This window comes from Netta rufina, assembly GCF_964035555.1.
Source record: "Netta rufina genome assembly, chromosome: 24".
Classification (NCBI taxonomy): domain Eukaryota; kingdom Metazoa; phylum Chordata; class Aves; order Anseriformes; family Anatidae; genus Netta; species Netta rufina.
Window position 1 is genome coordinate 3,500,354 of NC_140148.1, and position 24,134 is coordinate 3,524,487.

Genomic DNA, 24,134 nt, shown 5'->3' on the forward strand with positions numbered 1-24,134 from the left:
TCAGGTTAGGTATCGCAGCATGAAGGCTTCCCTAGCCTGCTGTAATTACCATCATCAACAGCAAAAGCATTGCCAATACTAATTTAACAATTAAACATACAGATTGACAGTGCCTATCATAATTCATTTACAGGTGGGCTTGGGGGGTTGGTTTTGGAGGGAGACAGATGTTTATTTTTGTTGAAGCTGGATTTTCTTTGCATCATAAATAATTAGTTGTGGTTTTTTTTGTTTTTGTTTTTGTTTTTTAAAGTAGCTGCTTTGTTCAGAAATACGTGGTTATATTAAAAGCTCAGCTTGGCAAGAGGCTGATTTTACTGTCTTCTTGATATAGCTCCTTTAGATTACATAAGAGCAACAGCAGTATGAGTTAAGGGCTGGACAAGCTTATTTACCCGTCAAAACTATCGGCCCTTTTCTACTTTCTAGAAATTTCAAAGCATGCCCAGGAAGAACTGCAGACAGCAAACTGCCTAGTGCTGTTTTTTCTTCATGTATTGGAACAAAAATGTAAACCGTTGTCAAAAAGCAAACAAAAGTTGCAGTTCAGATTCATTCAGCAATCATTCTCTGCAGTCGTATACTCATTGAACAGCAAAACAGAGACCCTAACAGCAAAAAACAAAGAACATATCCAACTTGTCTAATCAGCTGCTGAACTGAAAGAAGTTCACCATGGAACAGAAAGAGCAAATCTTGCTTCTTAAAGCTATAAAGGAGACAGGAATCTTGTAGAGAAAACTCGTCTACATTGCATTTATGGAGAGAAATCACAGAAATGCTGTGAATAAGGAACAGAGCAGTCAAAAGGAGACGAATGAAGAAGAGCAAGCAACAGCCCAGATCCTTCCCCTTTGCATGAACTAGCAGGATACTCAAACACGCATTGCTGAAAACAAAGGTACTTATGGGTCTGCTTTCTTCAGGGGGGAAATTGTAAAGCACTGGGAGGGAATAATATTGGGTTTCCTCCTTGTCTGCCAGCCCACATTTACCAAAGCTGACCAATGTATTTCCTCTGCTTTAAATTCTGTGGGGTTGGACTATGCAAAACAAAGGACACCGCAGCGTTAGAACAAACCTGATGTGAAGCTGAGTCCTGAAGGCCTGGTTATCATGTACTGAAACACAGCGCAGTCGCTGAAATAATGCTTACACTGCCATGTATTAAGCACCGCTTTGATGCAAACATGAAAGCAGGAATTTAGCCTCGTGTGTATAAACAAACCCGTGTGCAATGCTGAGATGGTGACTTCACAGCTGAGCTGGGTATTTGGCAATCACAGAGCACAACAATGTATTTATACCTGTCCAAATATAAACTTTTAACAAATATGGTACAAGATAAAGCGTAGCAGCAGTTCCTTCCCGAGAAGGCAATGTGGAGCTATTCTCACCCCCTTATGCAACCTGCCTGCGTGTGCAGTGGGCGGCAAGAAGCTGTCTCTGCTCCAGAGCTGTGCCAACAGGTCCTGGGCTGCAGAACTCCCTTCTCCCAAGCCAAACAAAAGGAAATATTGGCATTCCAGCCATTCAGAGGCATGGCCGACACGAACAACACAACTGATTCAGAAACAAGGTTCTGAGGAGGGGATAAAGAAATGATGATGTTTCACAAGCCCTGAAGTACTGACTATCAAGGCATGAAGTAACGCCTGGCATCAGGCTCCATACATCTGCAGGTGTGGTTAGACACCAAGTCCTTGCACCAAGCCAACGCTGACCCTTGCTAAATCCCTTGTGAAGCCAGACATCTACTGTCATCTTCAGCTGAGCTGCTCCCCACTTCTAACAGCTGGGTGGGACCAAGTCCCCAGGAAAGGGACACCCGGGCAACCTCGTCAGCCCCTACCGACTCCATATAGGGACAGACAGGGACCGGCCCCGTGGATCCCAAGGGATGTGATGAAGGAGTTTCTGAGATGAACATTATCAGGCTGTGATAAGCAGCAGCCAGTTACAATGCGGCATGTTTCAGGACTCTAAATACCTTGTTTAATAAAGGTACACAACCAAGTAAATGTTGGAAATTAGGATTCCCCACCCCAATCCCCTTTTGTCAAAGTATCGTGTGAAAATAGCTCGAGATAATTTGTCTTCCCATTTCATTTAGCTGTAGGATGTGTCATCTTTGCTGCCAAAAAAGCCCATCTCCACATGGAGCACACGTCAACACAAAACGTTAGGCCACGCAGCTGTGCCTGCAGTCCAACCACCAGCTAGATATTTAAAGGCCTCCTTTTTAAACGATTCAAAAAGCTGATGCTGAAAGAAGAAAGAAGCTGGTTTAGAAACGCGTGCACACATTATCTACTGGGGAAAAATCATCATGAGCTGTATCCTGGTAACAACCAGGGCATTATTCCTTAGCTGAGTGCACAGGAGAGGGATGGATCATGCTAGTGCAGATTTTGAGGTGCAAGAACCATTGGTGAAGGTTTATGTCAACAGCAGGTATGCATATATATAGGAACATGGCTTGAATATTGGGCCAAAGGCATCCTTGCTACAACCCCAAACCGCATGCATGCAATTAAATAAGTCCCATATGGGGAGTGGGATTACACGCCAGCAGCAGCCAGCCAAGGGAGGTCACTGCAGAGCAAGTGCCAAAGCAGCAGTCCAGGGCCATGGATTAACCTCAATCCTTAACTTTGTCCATCGTGGGCACGGGTTGGGGATCCGTGATGAAAACCCGGCACACGGCTGGGCACTGCGGGACACCACCACAGAGCAGAGCCGCGTGCATGGCTTAGCTGTAACGCTGCAAGCCATGCCGAGCCTGCCCCAAGTCTGTCCCGACCGCAGGCAAGCAGGTACAGATGACTTCTGCAAAAGCAAAGGTTGGTCTTTGGACAAATAACCCAACCCAACCCAACCGGGCAGGACAGAGGAAGAAGAGTTCACAACACAGGTTCGCTCATCGTTATAGATGTAGGAATGGGTAAGAACCCCCCAGCCCAGCTGGAGGTGGGGATTGCTCCACAAGCTGTGCTGCGAAGGCCCCTCTGCCCACAGAACAGCTTTGGGGGAATTTTCTATGAGCAGAAGGAGGAAAGATGCAAAGGGGAAAACGATGGCCTGGTTCAACCCCATGTTAAGGCTTCCTACACCACCTCCTCTGGTTACAGAAACTTTCTAGCTATGTGTAAAAATTCTCACGCAGCAGAAGTGTAATCGTGACAGATGCTCCATTTTGTGTAGCACCAGTGTGAAATAAGGACAGGCTTCTGGCTCAGAGCTTTCGAAAAGGCACGGAGGCTTCGGGCTATTCTGCCTTTCTTCTGGTTTGGTTTGTAGGGTTTCTTTTGTTTGTTTTGTTTTTAATGTTACCTGCACTAAACACAAACAAAGGGAGAACCTAAAGGTGTAAACACGTATAACAGACCCAAAATGAAAAGTTACTAGTGCCTTTTCCCAGCCACAGTGTTGTGATGACATGTTTACCTCTGCACAAAACATCCTGGGAAGGAGCACACTGTAAAGGCTCTGCAGGCCCAGCAGGCAGGCAATCTCAAGGCAAACATCAAAAAAAGCATGTGAGATTTTGTGCCCAACTCCATTATGATTTCTGTTAATATGGAAGGCAGTCGTGTGTCAAAAGAAGTCAGAACAGGGTTCTTGCCTTGTGAACAGCATTCTGGAAAATCTGTGCTAAAACTGGTTTGTGACTTTCAGCAGCCAATGCATATGTTAAGGCAATTTTTCCTTCCCTCCACTGAAAATAAAATAAAAGCCACATCCAGACCACCAGGAAATTAATGCAGAAATGTCATGAGTTTGACAGATCTCCAACAACAGAAAAGCCATCAACACACCAATGGGTTTAATTCCAAGAGCTGCAGATGGACACAGTACTTATCTATGTAAATGTTAGGAACGGTTTTGGAGACCTAAAAAAACAAGTGGGAAACACACCAATTTCATCTATAGAACTGTGTCTGTTTACTAACTGTAGAGGAACGCAGGTAGGATGCACAAAAATGTGCCCGTTATAGCTGTGCAAGCCCAACTGGTTTCCATTTAACTGTACAACTGTACGCCTGTCAAACGAACCACAAGCCCAAAAACAAGGGATGAAGCATCCGAAAAAAAAGCATAGTAAGAACTACCACAACAGGAAACAAATATTCGGCATACATCGCTGGAGATGAAAGAGAATCCTCCTTCTCCAGCAGGTTTCGCTCCTGGAGGCAGGAAGGTTTGACACCGGAGTACAAGAGAGGACTGAAAACGCAGGCACCAAAATCACAAAGAAACGTTGCCTGTGGGTGTGCTACTTCATTTTTTATAAGGGATGATTCAATTTTCCTTCCTGACATTATGTAAGTTTGCTCGTTGCGTTAAACCTCCAGATAGCCACGGACTGCCATGCATCAGGGAAAATTAAATGGAAAGTGAGTGATGGCCAGAAAAAAAACACATTACACATCCTGAAAAAAACAGAATCTAATGGCACACTTTACAGATAATTCAGTCCTTGTCGGCACTGTGTGGTTCAGAAATGCAAGCAAGAGTGGGCCTCCAATCCCACCTCCCCTCCTACACGAAAAACATGAATTTTAGATCAATGTCATGCTGACAAAATGACAGTTAAAGAAAGCAAGAGAAGAAAATGTGAACATATTGCCAGCAGTATGATATAAAAATACCTAGAAACGATGAAAAGTCTACACTGACACCAACAATTTTAACCACAACACCTCTCGAAAACAAGTGCAGCATGAACACCAGGCGCCCGAGCAGCTTTCCTCAAACTACGCCTTGAAAACAATTATTTATATAATGGGTATTTTTCCTAGTAGCACAAATTAAAACTTACTCTTTTAGCGGGAAGCAATTCTTTGCCTCCCAGCACATAAGGGATCTATAACCCACTCAAATCTCATTTGTGGTCACTCTGCAATATCGAAGAAAAATCTTATCTCCATCCTATTGTTCTAAGATCAAAAAGAAAATCATTCTTGGTATCTGTGGCTATTTTTCAACTCACTCCTTGGTAGATCTGTTCTATTTCAGCACTACTGGAAAAGTGGGATTTTTTTGCATTGCACATTGATTTTACATTTTGGGCATGCGATTCTGCACATCTCTGCAAGCAGCAGACAAACTCGGGATTATGTAAAAGTATTGCAACAACACCTGAAAGAAAAATACCCAAAGCAGCATAATCTTTACTTACACTACAAACCTCCTAATGGCTTCCTCGTAAGCTACAAGTATTCAAGTCCCTCGTTCTACATTGATTTTCTGCAGAGTTAAAAGAGGCCAAGAAAAGCCTAACGCGATTTAAATCAAAGTCCATGCAAGACAAATTGTCCAGATACTCACAAGGCTTTGTTTTCACTCCCCGCCACCTGAGAGCATGCAGCCTTGCAGCAGGAAGCCGGCGAAAGCCTGCAAATTCACAGGTAGCGATGCCGCGAGAGCAGCAGCCCAGGCCGGATCCTGCTCTGGTGCCCACCTCTCCCTAGCGCCAGCTCCATATTGCTGCTCCCAACGTCAGGATGATGTTACAGGTGCCACCTCCCGCTGCTGATGTCAAGCTCGGCTCCCAAAAGCACAGCGCCGCTCTCCCTGCGGTGCCTGCTGCCCCTGCCAAACATCACTTCGGCATCGTCTGCGTCCCCGGGGAGCAGGCTGCGGGATGATTTGGGGAAGGCTTCCAGACGCACGGCTTCTCTCCTCGTTAAGCCTCTCGGCGTTAAAGAGCCTCTCCTTCCAGAAGGCTGCAGCAAATGTAGACTGTACGCCTCCCTCGGGGGGAAATGAAGTATTTTTACACAGTTTCTTTCTCCGGCGCAATCTAATTTGCTCTTTTTTTTTAGAGCAAATTGCTGAAAGGATAGGTAAACAATGGCGCAGAACAGCGGAGTCAATAATTCCCCAATGCTCCCCTGAACATTTTGGAGTAAGCCGAAGGGCTGGCGATGCAGCCCAGGACCAGAGCTGATGAATGGTGCAGTGCTGCTGTTGTCATGGCAACTCGGAGAAAAAAAGCAGCACCATATAAGGAGTTGTGACATGGATTCTGGGAACAATTTATACGAAAAGGCTGTAAGCCCTTGGATGCTTTAAAGCTGCAGCATCCCCTTCTCCCCGTCTGCATCCCGCCTTCACCCTCCGGATGGAAGCGGGCGGTGCAAATCAGCGCAGGCACGGCTGCCTCCACCCAGGGCGTGCTTGCATTGGGAGCCTGGTACCAAACCCCAGCAGCACGAGACGACTTTCAGCGTTTGCAAACGGTCTGCTTGGAACGAGAAGGAAAACGGCAGGGAGCTAGCACTGACCCCAAGTAGCACCTGTGTCCAAGCAGGGTGGTGACGAGACCCGTGGCGAGCACACAGCTCCGCGCAGGTAAGCGGCTCCCGGAGCTGAACCAAACTGCAGCACCATCAGGTGGCTGAGAGCCCGAGCGGCACCGAGCAGGAGGCAGCCACTCCTCCTGGAGCCGGCAACGCATCCCCAGAGCAAGCCGCAGCGCAGCCGCTGCTGTGCCGCCAAGGCTGGCAGGGCCCTAAAGCATCTTCGGATAAAGCAGGGCAGTGAAAGGCAACCCGGACACACGGCTGTCCCAGCAAGGTATCAGACAACCGAGGTTTCTGTTCCATTCTGCAGCTCTGAGGGGAAAATCACACTGGTTTACACTATGGTCAGATGCCTTCCACTCGATGCATGCACTCAGACAGACAAGGTACCGGAATCATGAGAGTTGCAACTGTTTCACCTAAAGCTGACCCCACACGTAGTCCTAAAGTCTCTGGTTAGCAAAGAAAATCCAGACTTTCAGAAATCCTGTCCACTTCTTACCCTGTTTTATCTGAACAAATTCATCTGGGCCCAAACAGCTCTTCCCCAGCACCCACACCTCAGCCAGCTGTTTTGACACCTCTCACATCCCTACCCAGCTGCGATAGCATCTTCGTTTTGAGAGAATACACAGTCCCAGAGGGCTGGGATTATTAATCTGGTTTTGCCACCATCCAACAAGGAACAAGTAGAGATTTCAAGTAGAAATCTCAGCTTGGTTCGTCCCACACTGGCAGTGAGCACCAAGACCATTCGACCACTTGCTGAAGACGCAGGAAGATGCAGTGTTCCTCCATCTGCTCCCAGTGGAGGGGAAGGAGGACATGGGAGAAGGGTGAAGTCCTGGCTCTGCCATCCCCCAAGCACGAGCAGCGAGGGGATGACGGTGTCCCAAGGGTCCCCACAGCCTGGCTGTATCGGGACCAGCACCGGTGGGTTCATTGCCATGCCAGGGCTGAGCGAGTTTCCCTCCTGCTGCAGCTCCTCTCCCAGCTTCTTTTAAGGATCCAGTTGAAGGGTGTTGCGTTTTTCTTGGGGAAGAGGAGGTTATTAATTGCCTAAATACAACTAGGAATGCTCCTACTTCTTTCTGTGAAGAGCATTCTTAGGGGAAGTTCCTCTGTTCCCAAAACACGAGGGAGAACGCTTTCAAAGCAGGAGGCTTTGCAACGCAGCTGATTCCTCAGGCCCATGTCTTCAAAGACACTGAAGCATCACGCTGCACACGGGAGGAATGAGGCCTCTGAGAATCCAGACCTACATGTAAATACCTAAGCGACTTCTAGAAAAAACAGGATTTGATTCCTAAATTTCTTAACAACACTCTCCCCTCCTCCCCCTGTGCATGGGGACTCGCACACGCACTTTCTGAAAGAATTCTGAAGCTCCCAATCTGTTATTCAATGAGAAAATTAAAAATAGCCTCGTACAGCGACGAATAAAATCATCCCTGTGCGTGTAAATTTACAGCCTGTAAATTAGAAACCTTTCCCGGGGAGGAGTCAGGTGTGGCACAGGGCTTCATGCAAACACTTTGCATGCGGGGGGTTCACGCTGAGGGAATAAAGCATCAGCAGCTGAATCTTGCAGCCCAGCATCAATTTTAACCTCGTACACCGCCCGGTTACTATTTTTGGCTTCGATTCAGGAAAGCACTCAGATACATTCATCTCCATAAGCACCCTCCTGAAAAGCGATGCCTTCCTGAATGGAGGTGCACGATGCAGTCGCCTTATTTCCATTCAGCCGTCGATAACACGCCGCTGGTGTGGGGTAGAATATTTCACCCGACGGTTTCGGAAATGGGTCCTCTCTTTGTGCAGCAAGCACAGTAACTTTCAAGTGCTAATTTCCCTCCAGAAAAATCCAAATGGTGTCTTCCACATCCTTATCCTGGGTTGGCAGGTCTGGGTTTGTTTTGTTTGTTATAATGTATTTTTCATGTTACGCTTGCTAATAAACCGCTTCTGTTATAAAAAATATATTAAATACAGCAACTGAGGTTCAACACACCGATCTAAAATACGTGCTCAGCCATTGCTGAACAATAGGTTGTACATGCAGGAGAGGGAGAGAGCTGATTACTTATGCTCACTATTACTTCACCCTTTGGAGCAACAATGACCTTAGTTTTTCTTAATCACCGTACCATTCAGCAGAGAGAAAATTGCAACCGTACTGAATATTTATCAACCCCCGAATCCAGCCAAGTCTCTGTATACAGAAAACAGAGATATCAAAATGTCAGCAAGGAGCCTCAGTTCCTCTGGAAAGAAAACTAACACACCACATGATGCTTTCTAAAAAAAAACATGGAAATTTTAACTGTTCTGGGAAAGCAAAGACAACCTGTGTACAAATCAGCTAAGAACTTTAAAAGATGACATTAAAAATCAATAAAGAGCATTGCAGTTTCTACTGAGCCAATTTCTCTGCACTATACAGGCATCCTTTCCTTTTTAAAGGGTTAAATTGAAACCTAAATGAACTGCGGCCCCTTTTCAAGGGCATCACGGGGCATATCTCAGCATATACCCTATCTGTACTACAACGTACGCGTGTGGTTCCTGAGCCACCCACGATACTTCAGCCCTCAAACATGAGCGCATCATCTAGTGAACAGCCAGAGAAGTGCTTCATATTGAAATCCTCATTTCTGAAGAGCTCCAGAAAGCATAAAGCAGGAATTTGGTACAGTCTTGTTGCAAATGGTCTTAGGTATTAAATCTTTAGGGAAAAAAAAATAAAGACAACAAAGTGTTTTATCTAATGAATAGTATCATTCCGCTATCCGACCGCTCCACAGATATGGAAATTATTACATGAATGGGTTAGTCACACACAAATGTATGTAAGAAGCAAAGAGCATGAAAAAGCCCCTACAATTGGATAATTTCTCAACAATTTTCTATGCTCTGAAGGTCGCTTTGAAAAATCCATGTGGCAACTGTCAGATGGACAAAAGGCTCTCTTTGTAATACTCTGGTTTCCCTGAATAACCCTCATCCTTTTTCCAAAAGGAATCACTGCTGTTATTGTGCAGTATTAACAACTGGAAATAAGAACGAGACAAAGTAAAAGAACAAACAGAATCCCAGCCAGCAAGACTTGGGGAAATGTCTCTATGCATTTACTGTCAGGCTAATGGCCATTTACTTTCATCTGTAAGCTCCTATAGTCACATGAGGATTCTTCAACCAATTTTTATTTATTTATTTAAATCAATTCTACCAGATTTTGAGTGTGCTACAAGAGCACTTGCAAGTCTCCTGGAATATATTAAGGACAGAAATGGGGAGAAACGCATCAAAAATAGTGCAAGGCTGTGAACTTGTCTTTACAAATCTAGTACTAACTCTAAGGTATTTTTAAGGAAACAGCATTATATGTAAAATAATGAACAAAACTGAGGAGGGTCTTTACAAACTGCCAATTGATGTCCACCAGTAAAATAAAATAAAATTTAAAAAACAATTTACTGATATAGTAAATGGTCAAATATTCAACAACCACCTCTTTCTGTGGCTGATGGATTTTTTTGCTTTTCAAAACTCTCAGATTAATAGTAAACATGAGGCACAGACAATAAGAAATAGGTGAAGAAATGTGATAAATGCCCTGAATAACAACCAGTGAAACAATGCTACTTTCCCAGTTCCTTTACATTTTACCTTAATGAAAGCAAACAAATTCCTATAATGACTGCACAAGGATGTAAAATAAACATCTCCCTTTTACAATATCAACAGTAAATTAAACTAATAATTTTTAAAATCATGCTAATCCACCAACGCACTGAAACACACTTTGAATTCTAAGTACTTCAGGAGCTCCACTGAAGTCATCAAGACATGTACGTGCAAAACATCAGCATGTGTTTTCATGCTGTATTGGACTGGGTCTAGCTGGAACAGGATATTTAAAACAGATGGAAAAGGAAAAGTGCAAAAGCCCAAGAAAATCATCTTCCCAATCAATTTCCAATAGATTCCTGTGCGCGACCCCAAAATGGACCTCCGAACAAAAAGAAAAGGCAATACTTTTCTTCATTAACTTTTAAGTAATAAGAATTATCAGCATTGTCTTGGTGTCATGCCGGTGTGTACACACGTTCAGAAGACACGTTCAATGCATAGTTTCCAAAGAGGACTGGCAGGGACTAGGCCTTCTCACCAGCTGAATGCCTACGTTGTAGTTCTACAAAATAACCTTGCCGGTGCTAGAAAGCAAATTTCAAGCAGAATGGCAGCAGGGACACTGCCTGACCCCCTGGAAGTTCGTGTGGTTCCCCCTCCTTTTCTTTGAAGTACTGCCTGCAAAAGCTACTGCCGCAATTCCAGTATCTGCTGTTCTGAGGAGCCAGTAAAACTCTCCGAGCGGCAGCCCTGCCAAACCCAACAAAAGCTTTCTGAGCCGGGAGATGGAGTCTGATCTGTTTCCACGTGGAAAAAAAAGATAATTATAAATATATGGAGCTTAATCTGCTTGGCTGGGCTGGTGCCACGCGGAGAAGCGGGGGGAGGCCGATGCCTGCTGCCAAGCCAGCGGCCGGCAGCTCCACGCCAAGGTGGCTCGTCAGCAGGCTGGAAGGGAGCTCCGGGGGGCAAGCGAGCTTCCCTCCTCAACAGGGTACAGCTCAAACTCTCTGCCATATCCCACAGGACAGCAAGGAACTGTTGGGGCAGTTGTATAAATCTAACGGTGCTCAGAGGTACAATGGGATGACACAGAACGGACTGGAGTCAAATGAGGGTGACAGAAAGGCACTGAATGAGATAAAGACACTAGGTTTATGGAACTGGTTAATATTAAAACACCACAAAAGAGAAAATTGCTGCAAGTAACTCAAAAACTAAAGGAAGATGTGAGTGTACGTGCATAAAGCTACATATGTACTTGCAAACTGCTTGCTTCCGTGTCATGTCAAATAAGCTGGCAATGTTACACATTAATAAACCTAATTACTTATGAAAATTAAAAGCTTCATTGACTACAAGCTTAGGGGGCTGGGTTATCTGAATGTAGAGTGGAAGCAGACAACTCTATAGATTTTATGCTCCTTCCACTGACTACACACTCAGCCCAGAGCAGGCATTGACCCACGTCAGTGCCCTACCCTCTTACCAGCACCTACGGCCAAGGAATTTCTCTCTTGGTGCATTTACCTGTCAGAGATAATACTGCTATTGATTAAAATGTTATAAAGGGGGAATGACTTGCTAGCAAGAGAGTCTGGATGGCAGATCAGACTCTACCCATCCATCAGGACACAGAGATGACTCGAGAGCGACAGGAGCGATTTCGATTACGGACAGAAATTCTGTTCAACTTAACACAGGTGGAAGGAGTTATTCACCCTGTCTTTCACAGAAGCATCGCATCATCACGGGTACACAGACCATCCTCAACCAAACCACAGCACTTAACTCACGCTTCTGAGTCCTTTTCAATTTCTCCTTTCACCAGTGGGCAGGGAAAACAAAGGTACTAAGCATACTGGATTTGCCTTTTGTAAGCAGAGGTCAAATTATAGCAGCTAAAAATTGGGTTTGGAGATTTCTCTCAATATAAATGTAGCACCCTGACTGGTCATTTTTAAAAATGGGCATGGAGGTATGTCAGATTTTAGGCAAGAAGCAAGTTTCTCAAAACTGCTACCAGTAGGAATATGATGTCAGGCTTTTACACGGCTATTAGATGCCAACTGCTTTCAAAAATCCAACTACTTCAAAATCCTTAGGTGTTCAAATCCAAATCCCAGGAGATTAGATAAACAAAACAGTTTAAAAATATAAACAAACTGTGAAAAAAAGATCATTTGTTGCACAAGTTTATCGTTTTTCTGATGAATTCTCTCAGCATTCAAAATTTCAGCAAAGTTCAAAATTACTGTAATGTTTCCATTGTGCACAGACCGTAATACAAAATGGAAATAAAATTTCCCAAAAACTTGACAGTTCTCAGAAAAGCAGAGAATATTTGTTAAAAAGAATGATCATTTTCAGAACAGAGAGACTTCTCCAGCAGAGGGAAATCCAATCTGTTCTTTTAAACACTCTGATTGTGCAAACACTACTGGTTTTGACCAAAGTAGAAGCCATAATTAACAAATGATGACTTTCATACAGAAGCTTGTTCAAAGTTTTCTTAGCGATTTTTGCACCAAAGGACCTTAAAAGCCCTACTGAACTTTATTTAAAGTCCTTACCAGTTAACTTCTTCACAGGTTGGAGCCGAACACTGATAGACTGATGTGTGAGTAAGGGGGAGGATGGAAGGGAGCGGGACATGCCCTCCATAATCCGAATGTGCTGCATACCTTCGGTCACTGGGAGTGGCGGAATAGCGTAGTCTGGTTCAAAAGCACAGTCGTTCTCTGTGGAGGTGCCTGAGAGGAACATAAAGAGAAAACAGAGCTGGTTAGAAGAGGCAGGCTTCTGCTTTCATCATTCCCAGACAGAGGACTGTCTGGTTCAGGGCGAGCCCAGCTGGAGCGAGCGCCGTTTCGCTGCACGTCTCTCTCAGCCCTGCAGATAGCAGTGGCGGCTGCTTTTTTGTGCTTGCCTGGCACGATCTTGGTGCTTCCCTTGAAGAAATTATGTTTCTGTAACAGCATCTCAGCATAGCTCTTCAGATTATGAACAGCATAGCCATGAAATATTTATTTTGATTTTTCTCACTTGTCTTTAAGAGTCCTAGAGTCACTGGTTTTGAATTTAATTCAGAGAAACCAATAAATCTTTCACTCTATTTTTTTTTTTTTTGTGAGCTTAGATTGTGGATTTCTAATAAAAATCCTTCAGGTCAAATTAAATTTTCTCTTTACATTTCGCTAACATTCCTTATTTATATATGGCCTGCAGATTAAGACAGCTTTCATACTTCTTCCAAGCCCACAAACACGCTGGCCTTCCACGTGCCGGGCAGCACGGCTGTCGAGGTCGGCACATTGTGCTGGGGAAACGCCGGGCTGGCGGGACTAGGAGATCTGAGACTGGGCAGACACAATCTTGGAGAACAGCCAGGGAAGGCAAAAGTAGCTTGAAATCAAGGGATGTAAAAGATGCTGGGGTAGATGGAGTAAAGGCCTGTTCTGGAGGACCTTCGGCAGAAAGAGCAAGGACTGAACAAAGCCTCCCAAGGCAGCCCCCTGAAGCTCTCCCACAACGACCACGCAGACCCCAAGCCCTTTAAAGCCGGGATGGAGGCCGCGTTCCTGCAGACCCCATGGAAGACAGCCAAGTAACACAACAACAGGTGGAGATACAATGTCTTTGACAATAAATGCACATATTGCTCATTATTGCAACGCACATTAGCGACAACCGAAGCGCAGGTGTTGCACAGCAGCAGGCAGTCGGGGCCTGCTCCTCCTGTGGAAACCTCCATCGCCTGCAGCCGGTTCCCTGCCCGCAGCCAGCCAGGCCGTTAACCTAATAGAGGCGGCTCAGAATTCAGCTGCAGAAGCCTCTTAAGGCCCTTAATATTTCATTACACACACCGTAACGAGATTATGCTCATGCCACACCTTTAAGAGCTGGGTTTTAGCTTTTAGTGCCTGATGATGCTTTCCCTCCAGAAAGACAATTATTACGTGATTTCCACTGGACACTCGTGTGGTTCTCAGGGGCTTGAAGAGCACGGTTAGAAGATGAAGCACAGCTCTTAGGGAGTGGGCAGGCAGGTGAAAGTGGGGAGAAGACAAAAGGGTGAATGCCTTCAAATACGGGGTATTGCAGAGGAGACAACAGACTAACTTCATTCAACAGCCAAAGCACAACGTGAACACCACAATATATGAGCAGAAGGAAAGGCCACGTGGAAAGAAGCATTAAAGCTTTTGACAAGCTCCTGCAGCACACTGCGAGGTGGCACCGCTGTAGTTACAGTCCATCCACAGCTGATGCCAACTTTCAAGAACCTCTCTCAGCATTTTTGTACCACTCATGACAAGAAATCAAAAAACACAAACACGTTACCCACACGCTAGTTCTGACAGTTCAAAACTCCGACTTTACTCTCTTCCTTTCTGAGCATTTGCCACAGTTTACTGAACATTCAAGGCCTACTCTTTATGGAGGAGATCTTTTTCTTTTTTTTTTTTCTTTTTTAACTTCGGTACACTGAAGTATGATAGTTTGTTATGTTTTATTCATTAGAGATTGTCATTATTGCCACAAACCGAGCAAGACACTGATGTTTTTCTATTCATTTCATGCTGCTTTAATTAAGTGTGCACACAAACGCCCTAACAGAGTACATCCCTTTAAGGGAGGAATGGATCATTGTTTGTTCTTATCTTTAATTTTGTATTAAAAGATGATGCTGCTGACATTATCTTGTGTGTGTTTTTTTTTTTTTTAACACAGATTTTAATATCAAATATTTGGCTGTAGTCAGAGAAAGCTCAAATGACTGCCTGGCCACCTTCCCACTGCACTTAATGCTCATCCTACCTGAGCTGCCTGATTGAAGGGAGGTGATCACCAGCAGGTGATTGTCCCCCTGTGCTCTGCTCTGGTGAGGCCGCACCTCAAGTTCTGTGGTCAGCTTTGGGCCCCCCACTACAAGAAGGACATCGAGGCCCTGGAAGTGTCCAGAGAAGGGCTACGAAGCTGGTGAAAGGCTTGGGACACAAGTCCTGTGAGGAGCAGCTGAGGGAACTGTGGGTGTTTAGTCTGGAAAAGAGGAGACTCAGGGGAGACCTCTGTTGTAACTCCTGAAAGGTGTGGGGAGCTGGGGGTCAGCCTCTTTTCTCAGATAACTAGTGATAAAACTAGAGGGAATGGCCTCAAGTTGTGCCAGGGGAGGTTCAGGTTGGAAATGAGGAGACATTTCTTCTCAGAAAGAGCAGTCAGGCATTGGAATGGGTTGCCCAGGGAGGTGGTGGAGGCACTGTCCCTGGGGATGTTCAAGGAGAGGTTGGACGTGGTGCTCAGGGACATGGTTTAGTGGGTGACAGTGGTGGTAGGGGGATGGTTGGACCAGATGATCCTGAAGGTCTTTTCCAGCCTTAGTGATTCTATGAAGCAGCTGTGGGTGACTGCAACAAACCTGCCACCAGCACCACTCTCTCCCAGGCATTGAGCCTGTGCTTATGGACCTCTTCCAGGCACGGCACCGTTCCTCTTCAATCACAGGAAGAAGTGCTCTGGTGTGCTGAGACTGCCTTTCTCTCACCTCATTTTACTGCCCTCAATGGAGGTGCCTACATCTGAGCGGGCTGTCCAGAAGTGCTCCTCAGTGGAATTTCAGTGGAGTTTAGGACAAGATGACACAGGTTTGGGTTCTGCTTTAGGAAGGGAATCGTGCCCTGGGCTCCACGCAGTGCACCAGCGTTTGGTGCAGACGCAGGCAGTCATCTCACAAACGTCCACCTGTAACCAGCATTTTTCACACTTTTGACCAGCACAGCAAGGCCCAACAGCCACAGCTTCAGAAGTGGAAGGTCAACATTTCTCAGATCGCTTTCCATCGGATGCTAAGCAGCACGTTGTGCCAGCAGGACAGACACACATGCTCTCAGGAGCAGGCCTAAGCCTCACGCTCACACAGCGTGTGGGACAGCAGCTGCTCAGCAGACGTCAAAACCTGAACTTTGATGAACATCACCTTGTTTTTTTTTCTGGTAATTGTCCAAAAGTTGCAGTGACTATGCTTAATTATGGAGTTGGGCCTATTTTTATTTTTTTTGAGGAAGGCATAATTTGATATAATACTGTTAATATACCTTTAAAAAAAAAGTATCTTCCACTGTTGTACTGCCAACTTAGTTACTGGCTCCATACATAGCTTACTTGACATAAGACCTTGCTTTTTCCAGAGCCGCTGAGCTGAACACCTCTGCTGACTCTGCAAGCCTGCTCCAAATCACCCCTGAGTGCCAGGAGAGGCAAATGGCATTAGCGCCGAAATTGGCACTGACATCAACAAAAACGATCTATACCTAAGGCTTTGGGGAAGACCTAAAAGGCAGTGCACACTTTATTACTACACTTGAAGTTCAAAGTTATCTTTGACCAAGGATTGTCACTTACCTAAAATTGAAGGCAACTGGGGGCAATAACTTATGTAGAAAAAAGTAATGACAGAAACTTGACCAAGTTTTCAGGAATATTTTCCCTCTTAAAATTCTCAAACGCTTTAAAAGAAAACCAGCACACTCGCAACATATCCAGAACTTATTATTTTCATTCCACACCATCAGAATTCCTCTCGCACCCTGGCCAGAGTCAACAAGCAAACAGGGTCACTGAAATAGACTTAAATTTGTTTCAGCCAGAAGGAGTACTGAGCTTTATCAAACCCTGAGATAAGGGAACATTCACGGCTGAACCAGAACTTTGACAGCTTCTCTACTAGCTGTACTTAAATAAAATGTTACTATAAATTATATATGAACTAATTGAACTAACAGATTATTTCTTGAAGTATTCCAAGATAACAGAGCTTCATAAACAACTCTAAGACTTAGGCATCACGGATGGCAACGTGGAAGTTTAACCAGCAGGAAGATGACCTCCTTATTTTGGTCAGCTGTTTATCTAGGCATAATAAAACCCCTTAACCCACGATGATGAGAAATGCATTGTGCAGGCAGCAAAGCAGCTCACGCACACAGACCAGAGGCTGCCTGCTGCTCCAGACCTGCATCCACTGCTCCAGCTGCTCACGAGGGAGCTCCTTGTGAATGCTCCTACATGCTTACAGCGCTGCACTCGGAGGCAAACAGAAATAGGTCGGTTGTTCCTTGGCAAGCAGGAATTTGGAAAAAAAAAACACCCCTGTCCTCTGCCCAATATCAGTACTTTTCCACAGCAGCCAAGATGTTGACTGAACGGGCAGACGTGTAACCTGGGAGAACACGGTGTCTGAACAAGCGCGCTGAAATCCAGCAGGCAACCTGGAAACGAACAGCTCCATCCAAGCTGCTGTATCTTGTAAAAACAAGGCAACAGACAGAACCCAAACAAATAAAGAACATCATACAGACCAACAGAAAAGCAAGCGGGCAAGGCTCAGCCTTTAGAAGCAACATCAACAGCAACTTGAGCTGAACTAACTGCTGGGGAGAGAACTACCACTCGTCCTGCGTTCTCCAACAAAGCGAGAGAACCAAATGCTGCTTGTATGCAAGCTGTCACCAAGTGCCTACAGCTAACAAGGGGATGGATAATTCCTCTATTTTAAAATACAGAATTGTAAAATGATAAGACAAAGGTCCTGTGCTAACAAAGTGGTTTCAGCTGCTGATGTTTCACAGGGCTTCGTGGCTTTAACTGTAAATTCCAATCCCCCTCATCCTGATCGCGGGCTTCAATCACTTGCAGCAATTTTGCCTGGGCAACACTGGAATGCTGCCAGAAAAGAACAATGCTCCGGAGAAAATGCCTCCATAATAAGTCATTAGGACACCATGACAACAACAGACTTGAACCTAAATGAAAGGAAAATTATTGCTGCAATCTGAAACAGAAAATAAGCCAACACACATAGCACCCACCAGAGTCATGCTTCCACGAAATGCTTTTTAATTGATCTCACGAGCTGCATAAAGATAACCTGCATTTTCACAACCCTCACAAATGAGCAAATGCTTCAAACTTATAAGTAAGCTACTTCAAAGGAAATGTAAGCCAGCACAGAGATAAGAGCCACTGCTGTCAGCGACAGCAATCCCTGTTACACAGCCACAGCACTGGTTTCAACCACCAAGCCTATTGTGAATAATGGATACTCAACAAAAGAGGCTGTAGAATCATTATTTACATAATGTAAAGACTATTTTTACCACTTTCTTCATAGGACCCTTCGCCCTGTTCTTGTAGGGTGCAACACAACAAAGCAACAGACATATGAAGCAGCTGCTGAGCCCCCCCGTGCAGGATTGCCCACTTCCCATCTCTACTCACATCCAGGGGGTTGTGGGAGAGAATAAACTGGTTATTGAGAACCAGCCAGGCCCTCCCCTTTGCAAGCAGGGAGGGAAGCAAGCAGTGTTTAGATTTGTGCTGGTACGTGCTGAAGACTCCTTACACCTCTACCAACAGCCCTTGCACAAAGCTTGGTCCCTCCGTCTGCAAAATGCAGATGCAACACGGGCACGCCTACGCTGGGCCACAAATTATCCTAAACTCCTTCAAACTGAAACAAGATCATCAGTTTTGTGAATATTACCAAATAGTCATAGCTGTACAAATAACAGCGATGGTTACAATAACTCCAAGAGATTACACAGTCTGCGAAAAACAGAAAACAAATACAGAGAAGGCGAACAAACGAGAAACGAGTCACCGAGGGAGAACAACACTAGCATTTACCTTGCCCAGATCGGCTCTGACGGAAGTCTACACTTGCCTGTCTTCGGTCTGGTGGCTCCTCGTTCCCTCCATCTGCATGAGAACCAAAACAGCAGAAGTAGAACATCATAGTGGACAGGTCAGGCAGACGCAACTTTTCCTTGAGCCCCATCCCCGAGCCGTGGGGGCAGCTCAACGGGAGCTGACGCTCGCAGTGCGATGGGTAGGGCTGGGACGGGAAGGTGCAAAGGGGAGCTGGGGCACCCTGCTGCTGACTGCTCCGCTGCTTTGTCCCCTGATTGCTGCAAATGAAGTCTAGAGGGTCCTCAGGAACAAAAGCAGGCTTTTAAATTCTCCTACGGACCCCAGAGAAATTTGAATGGAATAGGAACCAGGTTGGGCATCTTCAGTTAGCTCCTTCACTTTGGACCATTGTATCAAAACATTAAAAAAAAATTATTAAGTGTATGATGAAACAGGCCCAGGAAAAAGAAAAAAAAAAAAAAAGAAGTGCTCTTTGAAATTGTTTCCCATTAAAACTATTTGTCAGCAAAAAAAAAACTGGGAAGGCAGAGAGGAACAAAACCACTGCTCATTACATCCTCTTCTAAGCAGCTACGGTTAACAAATAACAAATCCATCTGGATAAATGTAGAGAGGGACATTGTGTACAATACTATACAATTAATTACATGCTGGTCTTCATTGATCAAGTGACCAGATTAGAAACAATAGATGCGCACATCAATATAGATGTTGGAGTACACAGGGGCTGTGCGGGCAGAAAGAAGTCTAGCTCTGCAGATGGTGAACAAGCAAAAACAAGCCTTCACAATGCAGGATGTTTTTCAGAGGTTATTAAAGCTTATGGCAGGGGGAGGGGAAGCTTTTGCAAGGCCTGAAATTAGTTTTGATACAACTGAATTCCTCAATAGCTGTATTACCTAAAAACTCGACAGCTGATTTCCGCCTTTACGCTTTGGGGTTACACTAGGAGGGGCTGCACCCCAATCTGTCTCCAGGCACACAGGGGGCAGCTGCTGTGCCCACCGATAATTCAACTTTACTGACTCCCATCGCAGGTGAGTACATCGGTCTGGCTTGAGAGGTAAGTTGTGTACCGGAGCACACCTGCAGATCTGAACAGGTGGCCCAAAATTTACATCTAGCCCCTCCTGTGCCCCTAAAACCAGGACCACATCCCTGCTAAGGAGGGGTTCCTTGTGTCCTTTTCCCTTCACAAAACCCTTCCGGCCCTCAGTTCCACCTAAGCCACATTCAGGCATCCTGAATGGGTGCTGGCAATGCAATTTGCTCTCACCTTTGCCTTTTTCCCCGGTCATACGACAGCTGCATGGAAAGGTCAGCCTACAGCAAGTTAAAGCAACCGAAAAGTGCCCATTTTCCATCAATTGCTCGTGCCCCAACAAGCCACGGTAATTGCCAGGTGTCGAGGAGGACACAGCCCTTGACATTTCCCCCCCTCACTTTGCTACTCTGGCTGCAGGAAGGATGTGATATTGGAAATATGACTGCAATTTTGACATATTCAAGGAACCTTCGTTAGCTTAGAGCCATCCTAGGGTTCGTTACGTGGAGCCTTCCTCCAGCCCGGCTGGCACCCACGAGCACTGCGTGACGGAGGGGCACAGGCTGAGGCCTCTGCGCTTCTGTTGCAGGACGCAGTGCTGGTTTGGAACGCTGCCTAGCACGCAAATACCAGAATTATCTCTGTGCCCCCCCAGCTGCATGCCCACATGGACAACCTCGACGTTAACGAAGGAAATAAAAACGAGTTCAAGTCGCGACCACAAACACTCAGCGCAAGGCAATTGGAAGGACTGAAAGTTTCAAAAGACTACAGCTACAAAACCAAAGTCGCAGCAGTAAAATCAGAAAGAAAACCTTGTATTTAGTAAAAGCCACCTCATTGTTACCAAAGGAAATTAAACCTTTATCCCTACAGTCATTACAAGCGCTGCTAAATGAGTGCCTTGCCCACAAAGCCAGGGTCGGTCCCAACAAACCTGTCCCCAGGGGCACGGAGCGGCTCGCACCGTCCTCTGCAAGATGTTTCCAACAGGAGGCCGCACACCCCGTGGGGACAAGTGGCAGAGATGGTCCCTACGGCCCCATCCTACCCCGAGGACAACCTAAGAGTCCTCTGTGGACAGGAAAACTGGCAACAGTTGGGTGAAGTTGCATTAGAAATCCTCTGAAACAAGACATCAAAACACGCACTGTGCAGCTTTCCTAGCTTTACGGAGGAAGAAAAAATGAAACAACATCCAGTTGTCCAGAGGTGCATGACAGGTTTCTTGATCAGGCAGAAGCAATGAAGCTACCGCGTTTTCTTTTTAGGTAAGACAGAAAGATGTGACACAATAAGAGAAATGGTTTAAGACTTAACCATAATCTGCCAAAGCAAACCACACACAGCAGGAACACAGATTTGGATCACGTGTAGCAGTCTCCAATAGATGACTTTATTTATCTACTAGTCTTAAACCTCCAACACATTCTTGAGTATGTTGGTATTACTGGAACCAGGGCACAGGATGGGAGGCGCAGGGTAGTCCCCGTGGCCAAGGGCAAGCCAAATGGCCCGGGGGAGCCAGCCCCAGGAAAGGGGCCCTCAGCACCCCCAACCCTCCTTCTTGTCCACGTGAGGACATCTTCCAGGCCAGTCCCAACACAGCCACCTTTGGCCACGCGTGGGCCACTCCATCACAGAGGCTTGCTGAGGTCACAGTGGCCACCGCTGCCCTGCCTTTGCCGCGGGCCCTATAAAAGAGGCCCCTCGGCAGCTGGCCACCACTCGCTGAGCATCTCGTCCCTCTGACTGCCAGCTTGCACTGCAGGAAGGAGACCAGGAAAGCAAGGCGAGCAGCAGGCCTCTTGGTGCGTGAGGACAGCTATGTGGTCCGGAGAAGCACCAAGAAGGAATGCACCTGATCAGGAGAGGTGTCGTGGGCAGAGGAATAGTGCCGTTGGCACAAGACACACCAGTGCCCGAGGGACCTCTGGCGCCCTGCCCACCGACAGATACAGGCAACACCATTGGCACCGCAGCAATGCGGGGAACAGGCCGGCCCCTCACACATCCAGCAATAGGGGGCCTGGGCCTTACCACAGGAGCAACAGTGACATGGGGCAAAGGCGAGAGCACCAGAGAGACAGCTGCGGGGAGCAGAGGGGTGCACGTAGTCCGGAGCACAGTGCGGGACGCGGTAATGGCCAGAAACCAGACGGCACCAATGGACCTGTGCATGAAAATCAAGCTGAGACTGGCATGGGACCAAGCCGTGGGACTGGACGAGCCCCTGGTTCAGCACCCTGGCCAGAGAACATGCCGGGCGGAAGGCATCCCATTTGGGCAGTCCCAAGCAAAGTCTGGCTTAGCCTCCTGCCTAACACCATGGAGCCAATGGAGCTGGATCCACCAGACGTGGAGGAACAGATGGAAGTGGATCCACCCCGGCCAGAACAGACCTGGGACTCCCGCAGCGTGTCTTTGTGCTCTGCCATCCGAGGGCACCAGCAGCATCGCAGGAGTGCCCGGCAAGCCCCCTACTCATTGCTCAGGCTCCATCGCAAACAGTAGCTGGGAGCCACCAAACACCACAGACATCTCGCAGGCAAGCCTGCGAGATGTCCTGGCAATAAACAACTCTTGCCAATTCTCAGGGGTTGTGTGAGTGTTTCCTTTTTGGGGAGGGAAGTGGGATAAAGTTGCGCCAGGGGTGGTTTGTGGTTTAGGTTGGATATTAGGAAGAACTTCTTTACCAAAAGGGTTGTTAGGCATTGGAATGGGCTGCCCAGGGAAGTGGTTGAGTCACTACCCCTGGAGGTCTTGAAAAGACGTTTAGATGTAGAGCTCAGTGATATGGTTTAGTGGAGAACTGGTTAGTGTTAGGTCAGAGGTTGGACTAGGTAACCTTGGAGGTCTCTTCCAACCTAGGTGATTCTGCGATTCTGTGATTTTGCTTTTAACACAATGGTAAAACCAAGGAATGTTTGGTGACATGAAGCTGGTTTGTAAGATTGTCTTGAATTCACAGGATACGCTTTTTCCATAGTGCTTTGCAGTAAGATTCAGACAACAGCTTAACTCTCGGTTCAGTTAAATGCTCCTGAGCAGCGAAGGCAGCTCATACTTCATGGTGCTAATAACACGTTTTCAGTAATGCAAACAGACGTTCCAAGTTAACTTTAGAATACCCTTCCCCTAATTTATCTCAAAGAGCTATACAACACCCTAAAACTCTAGTATATGCCTGAGAGAGATGTAAGAGTTTTGAAAGTAAAGAAAAAAGAATATTAAAGGACCAAATAGGACTTAAAACACTATCACAGTGAGGGATGCATGACCTCCCCTGCCAGAGCTGCTGGGGAAGAGAGTAGGAGATGTTCCTCCTGAAGACGGAGGAACAGACCAAGCATGACCCCGTGCTCGCTGCAATTTGTTTCTTTTGTACAACTGGGCTGGTTCAAAACACACCCCCTGCCCTCCTGTCCTCGGCGTGGTGCTGTGTCAGCTCAGCCCCATTCCCACTCCCACAAATCTGGATTTTTCCTCCCTCCTCACCCAGCCGGGTTTCCACTGCTGCAGAGCTGTTCACCTCAGCCAGACTCGATCCTCGTTCTCCTCCTCTCAGGCATTCAGAGGATTAGCAAAAAATAAAACATCGCAAACTGCAGACCTGAGAGCACTCCCTGCAGCTACAGCCAGCATCGCCGGGGAGTGACCGAGCCTGGAAGAACAGCTGGGAGGCTCCTGCTTTTCTGAAAGGAATCACAGAATCACAGAATTTCTAGGTTGGAAGAGACCTCAAGATCATCGAGTCCAACCTCTGACCTAACGCTAGCAGTCCCCACTAAACCATATCCCTAAGCTCTACATCTAAACGTCTTTTGAAGACTTCCAGGGATGGTGACTCCACCACTTCCCTGGGCAGCCTGTTCCAGTGTCTAACAACCCTTTCAGTAAAGAAGTTCTTCCTAACATCTAACCTAAAACTCCCCTGGCTCAACTTAAGCCCATTCCCCCTCGTCCTGTCACCAGGCATGTGGGAGAACAGGCCAACCCCCACCTCGCTACAGCCTCCCTTGAGGTACCTAAAAAGAGCGATAAGGTCACCCCTGAGCCTCCTCTTCTCCAGGCTGAACAAGCCCAGCTCCCTCAGCCGCTCCTCGTAGGACTTGTTCTCCAGGCCCCTCACCAGCTTTGTCGCCCTTCTCTGGACCCGCTTGAGCACCTCGATGTCCTTCTTGTAGCGAGGGGCCCAAAACTGAACACAGTACTCGAGGTGCGGCCTCACCAGAGCCGAGTACAGGGGGACGATCACCTCCCTAGCCCTGCTGGCCACACTGCTTCTGATACAAGCCAGGATGCCGTTGGCCTTCTTGGCCACCTGAGCACACTGCTGGCTCATATTCAGCCGACTATCCACCATCACTCCCAGGTCCTTCTCTGCCTGGCAGCTCTCCAACCATTCCTTTCCCAGCCTGTAGCTCTGCTTGGGG

The 24,134-nt window shown here is 46.5% G+C and overlaps 1 protein-coding gene across 1 annotated transcript in view; it reads right to left on the minus strand.

The window, feature by feature from the left end:
- Positions 1-24,134, minus strand: part of TANC2 (tetratricopeptide repeat, ankyrin repeat and coiled-coil containing 2) — a gene marked incomplete at its 3' end in the record, with an annotated part of 210,504 nt that overhangs the window by 133,665 nt on the left and 52,705 nt on the right. The window contains exons 3-4 of the mRNA XM_084301019.1: positions 18,630-18,701; positions 12,518-12,697 (exon numbers count right to left, since the gene is read on the minus strand). Coding sequence (XP_084157145.1) covers positions 12,518-12,697; positions 18,630-18,701 — 252 coding nt within the window. The remainder of the gene's footprint in view (positions 1-12,517; positions 12,698-18,629; positions 18,702-24,134) is intronic.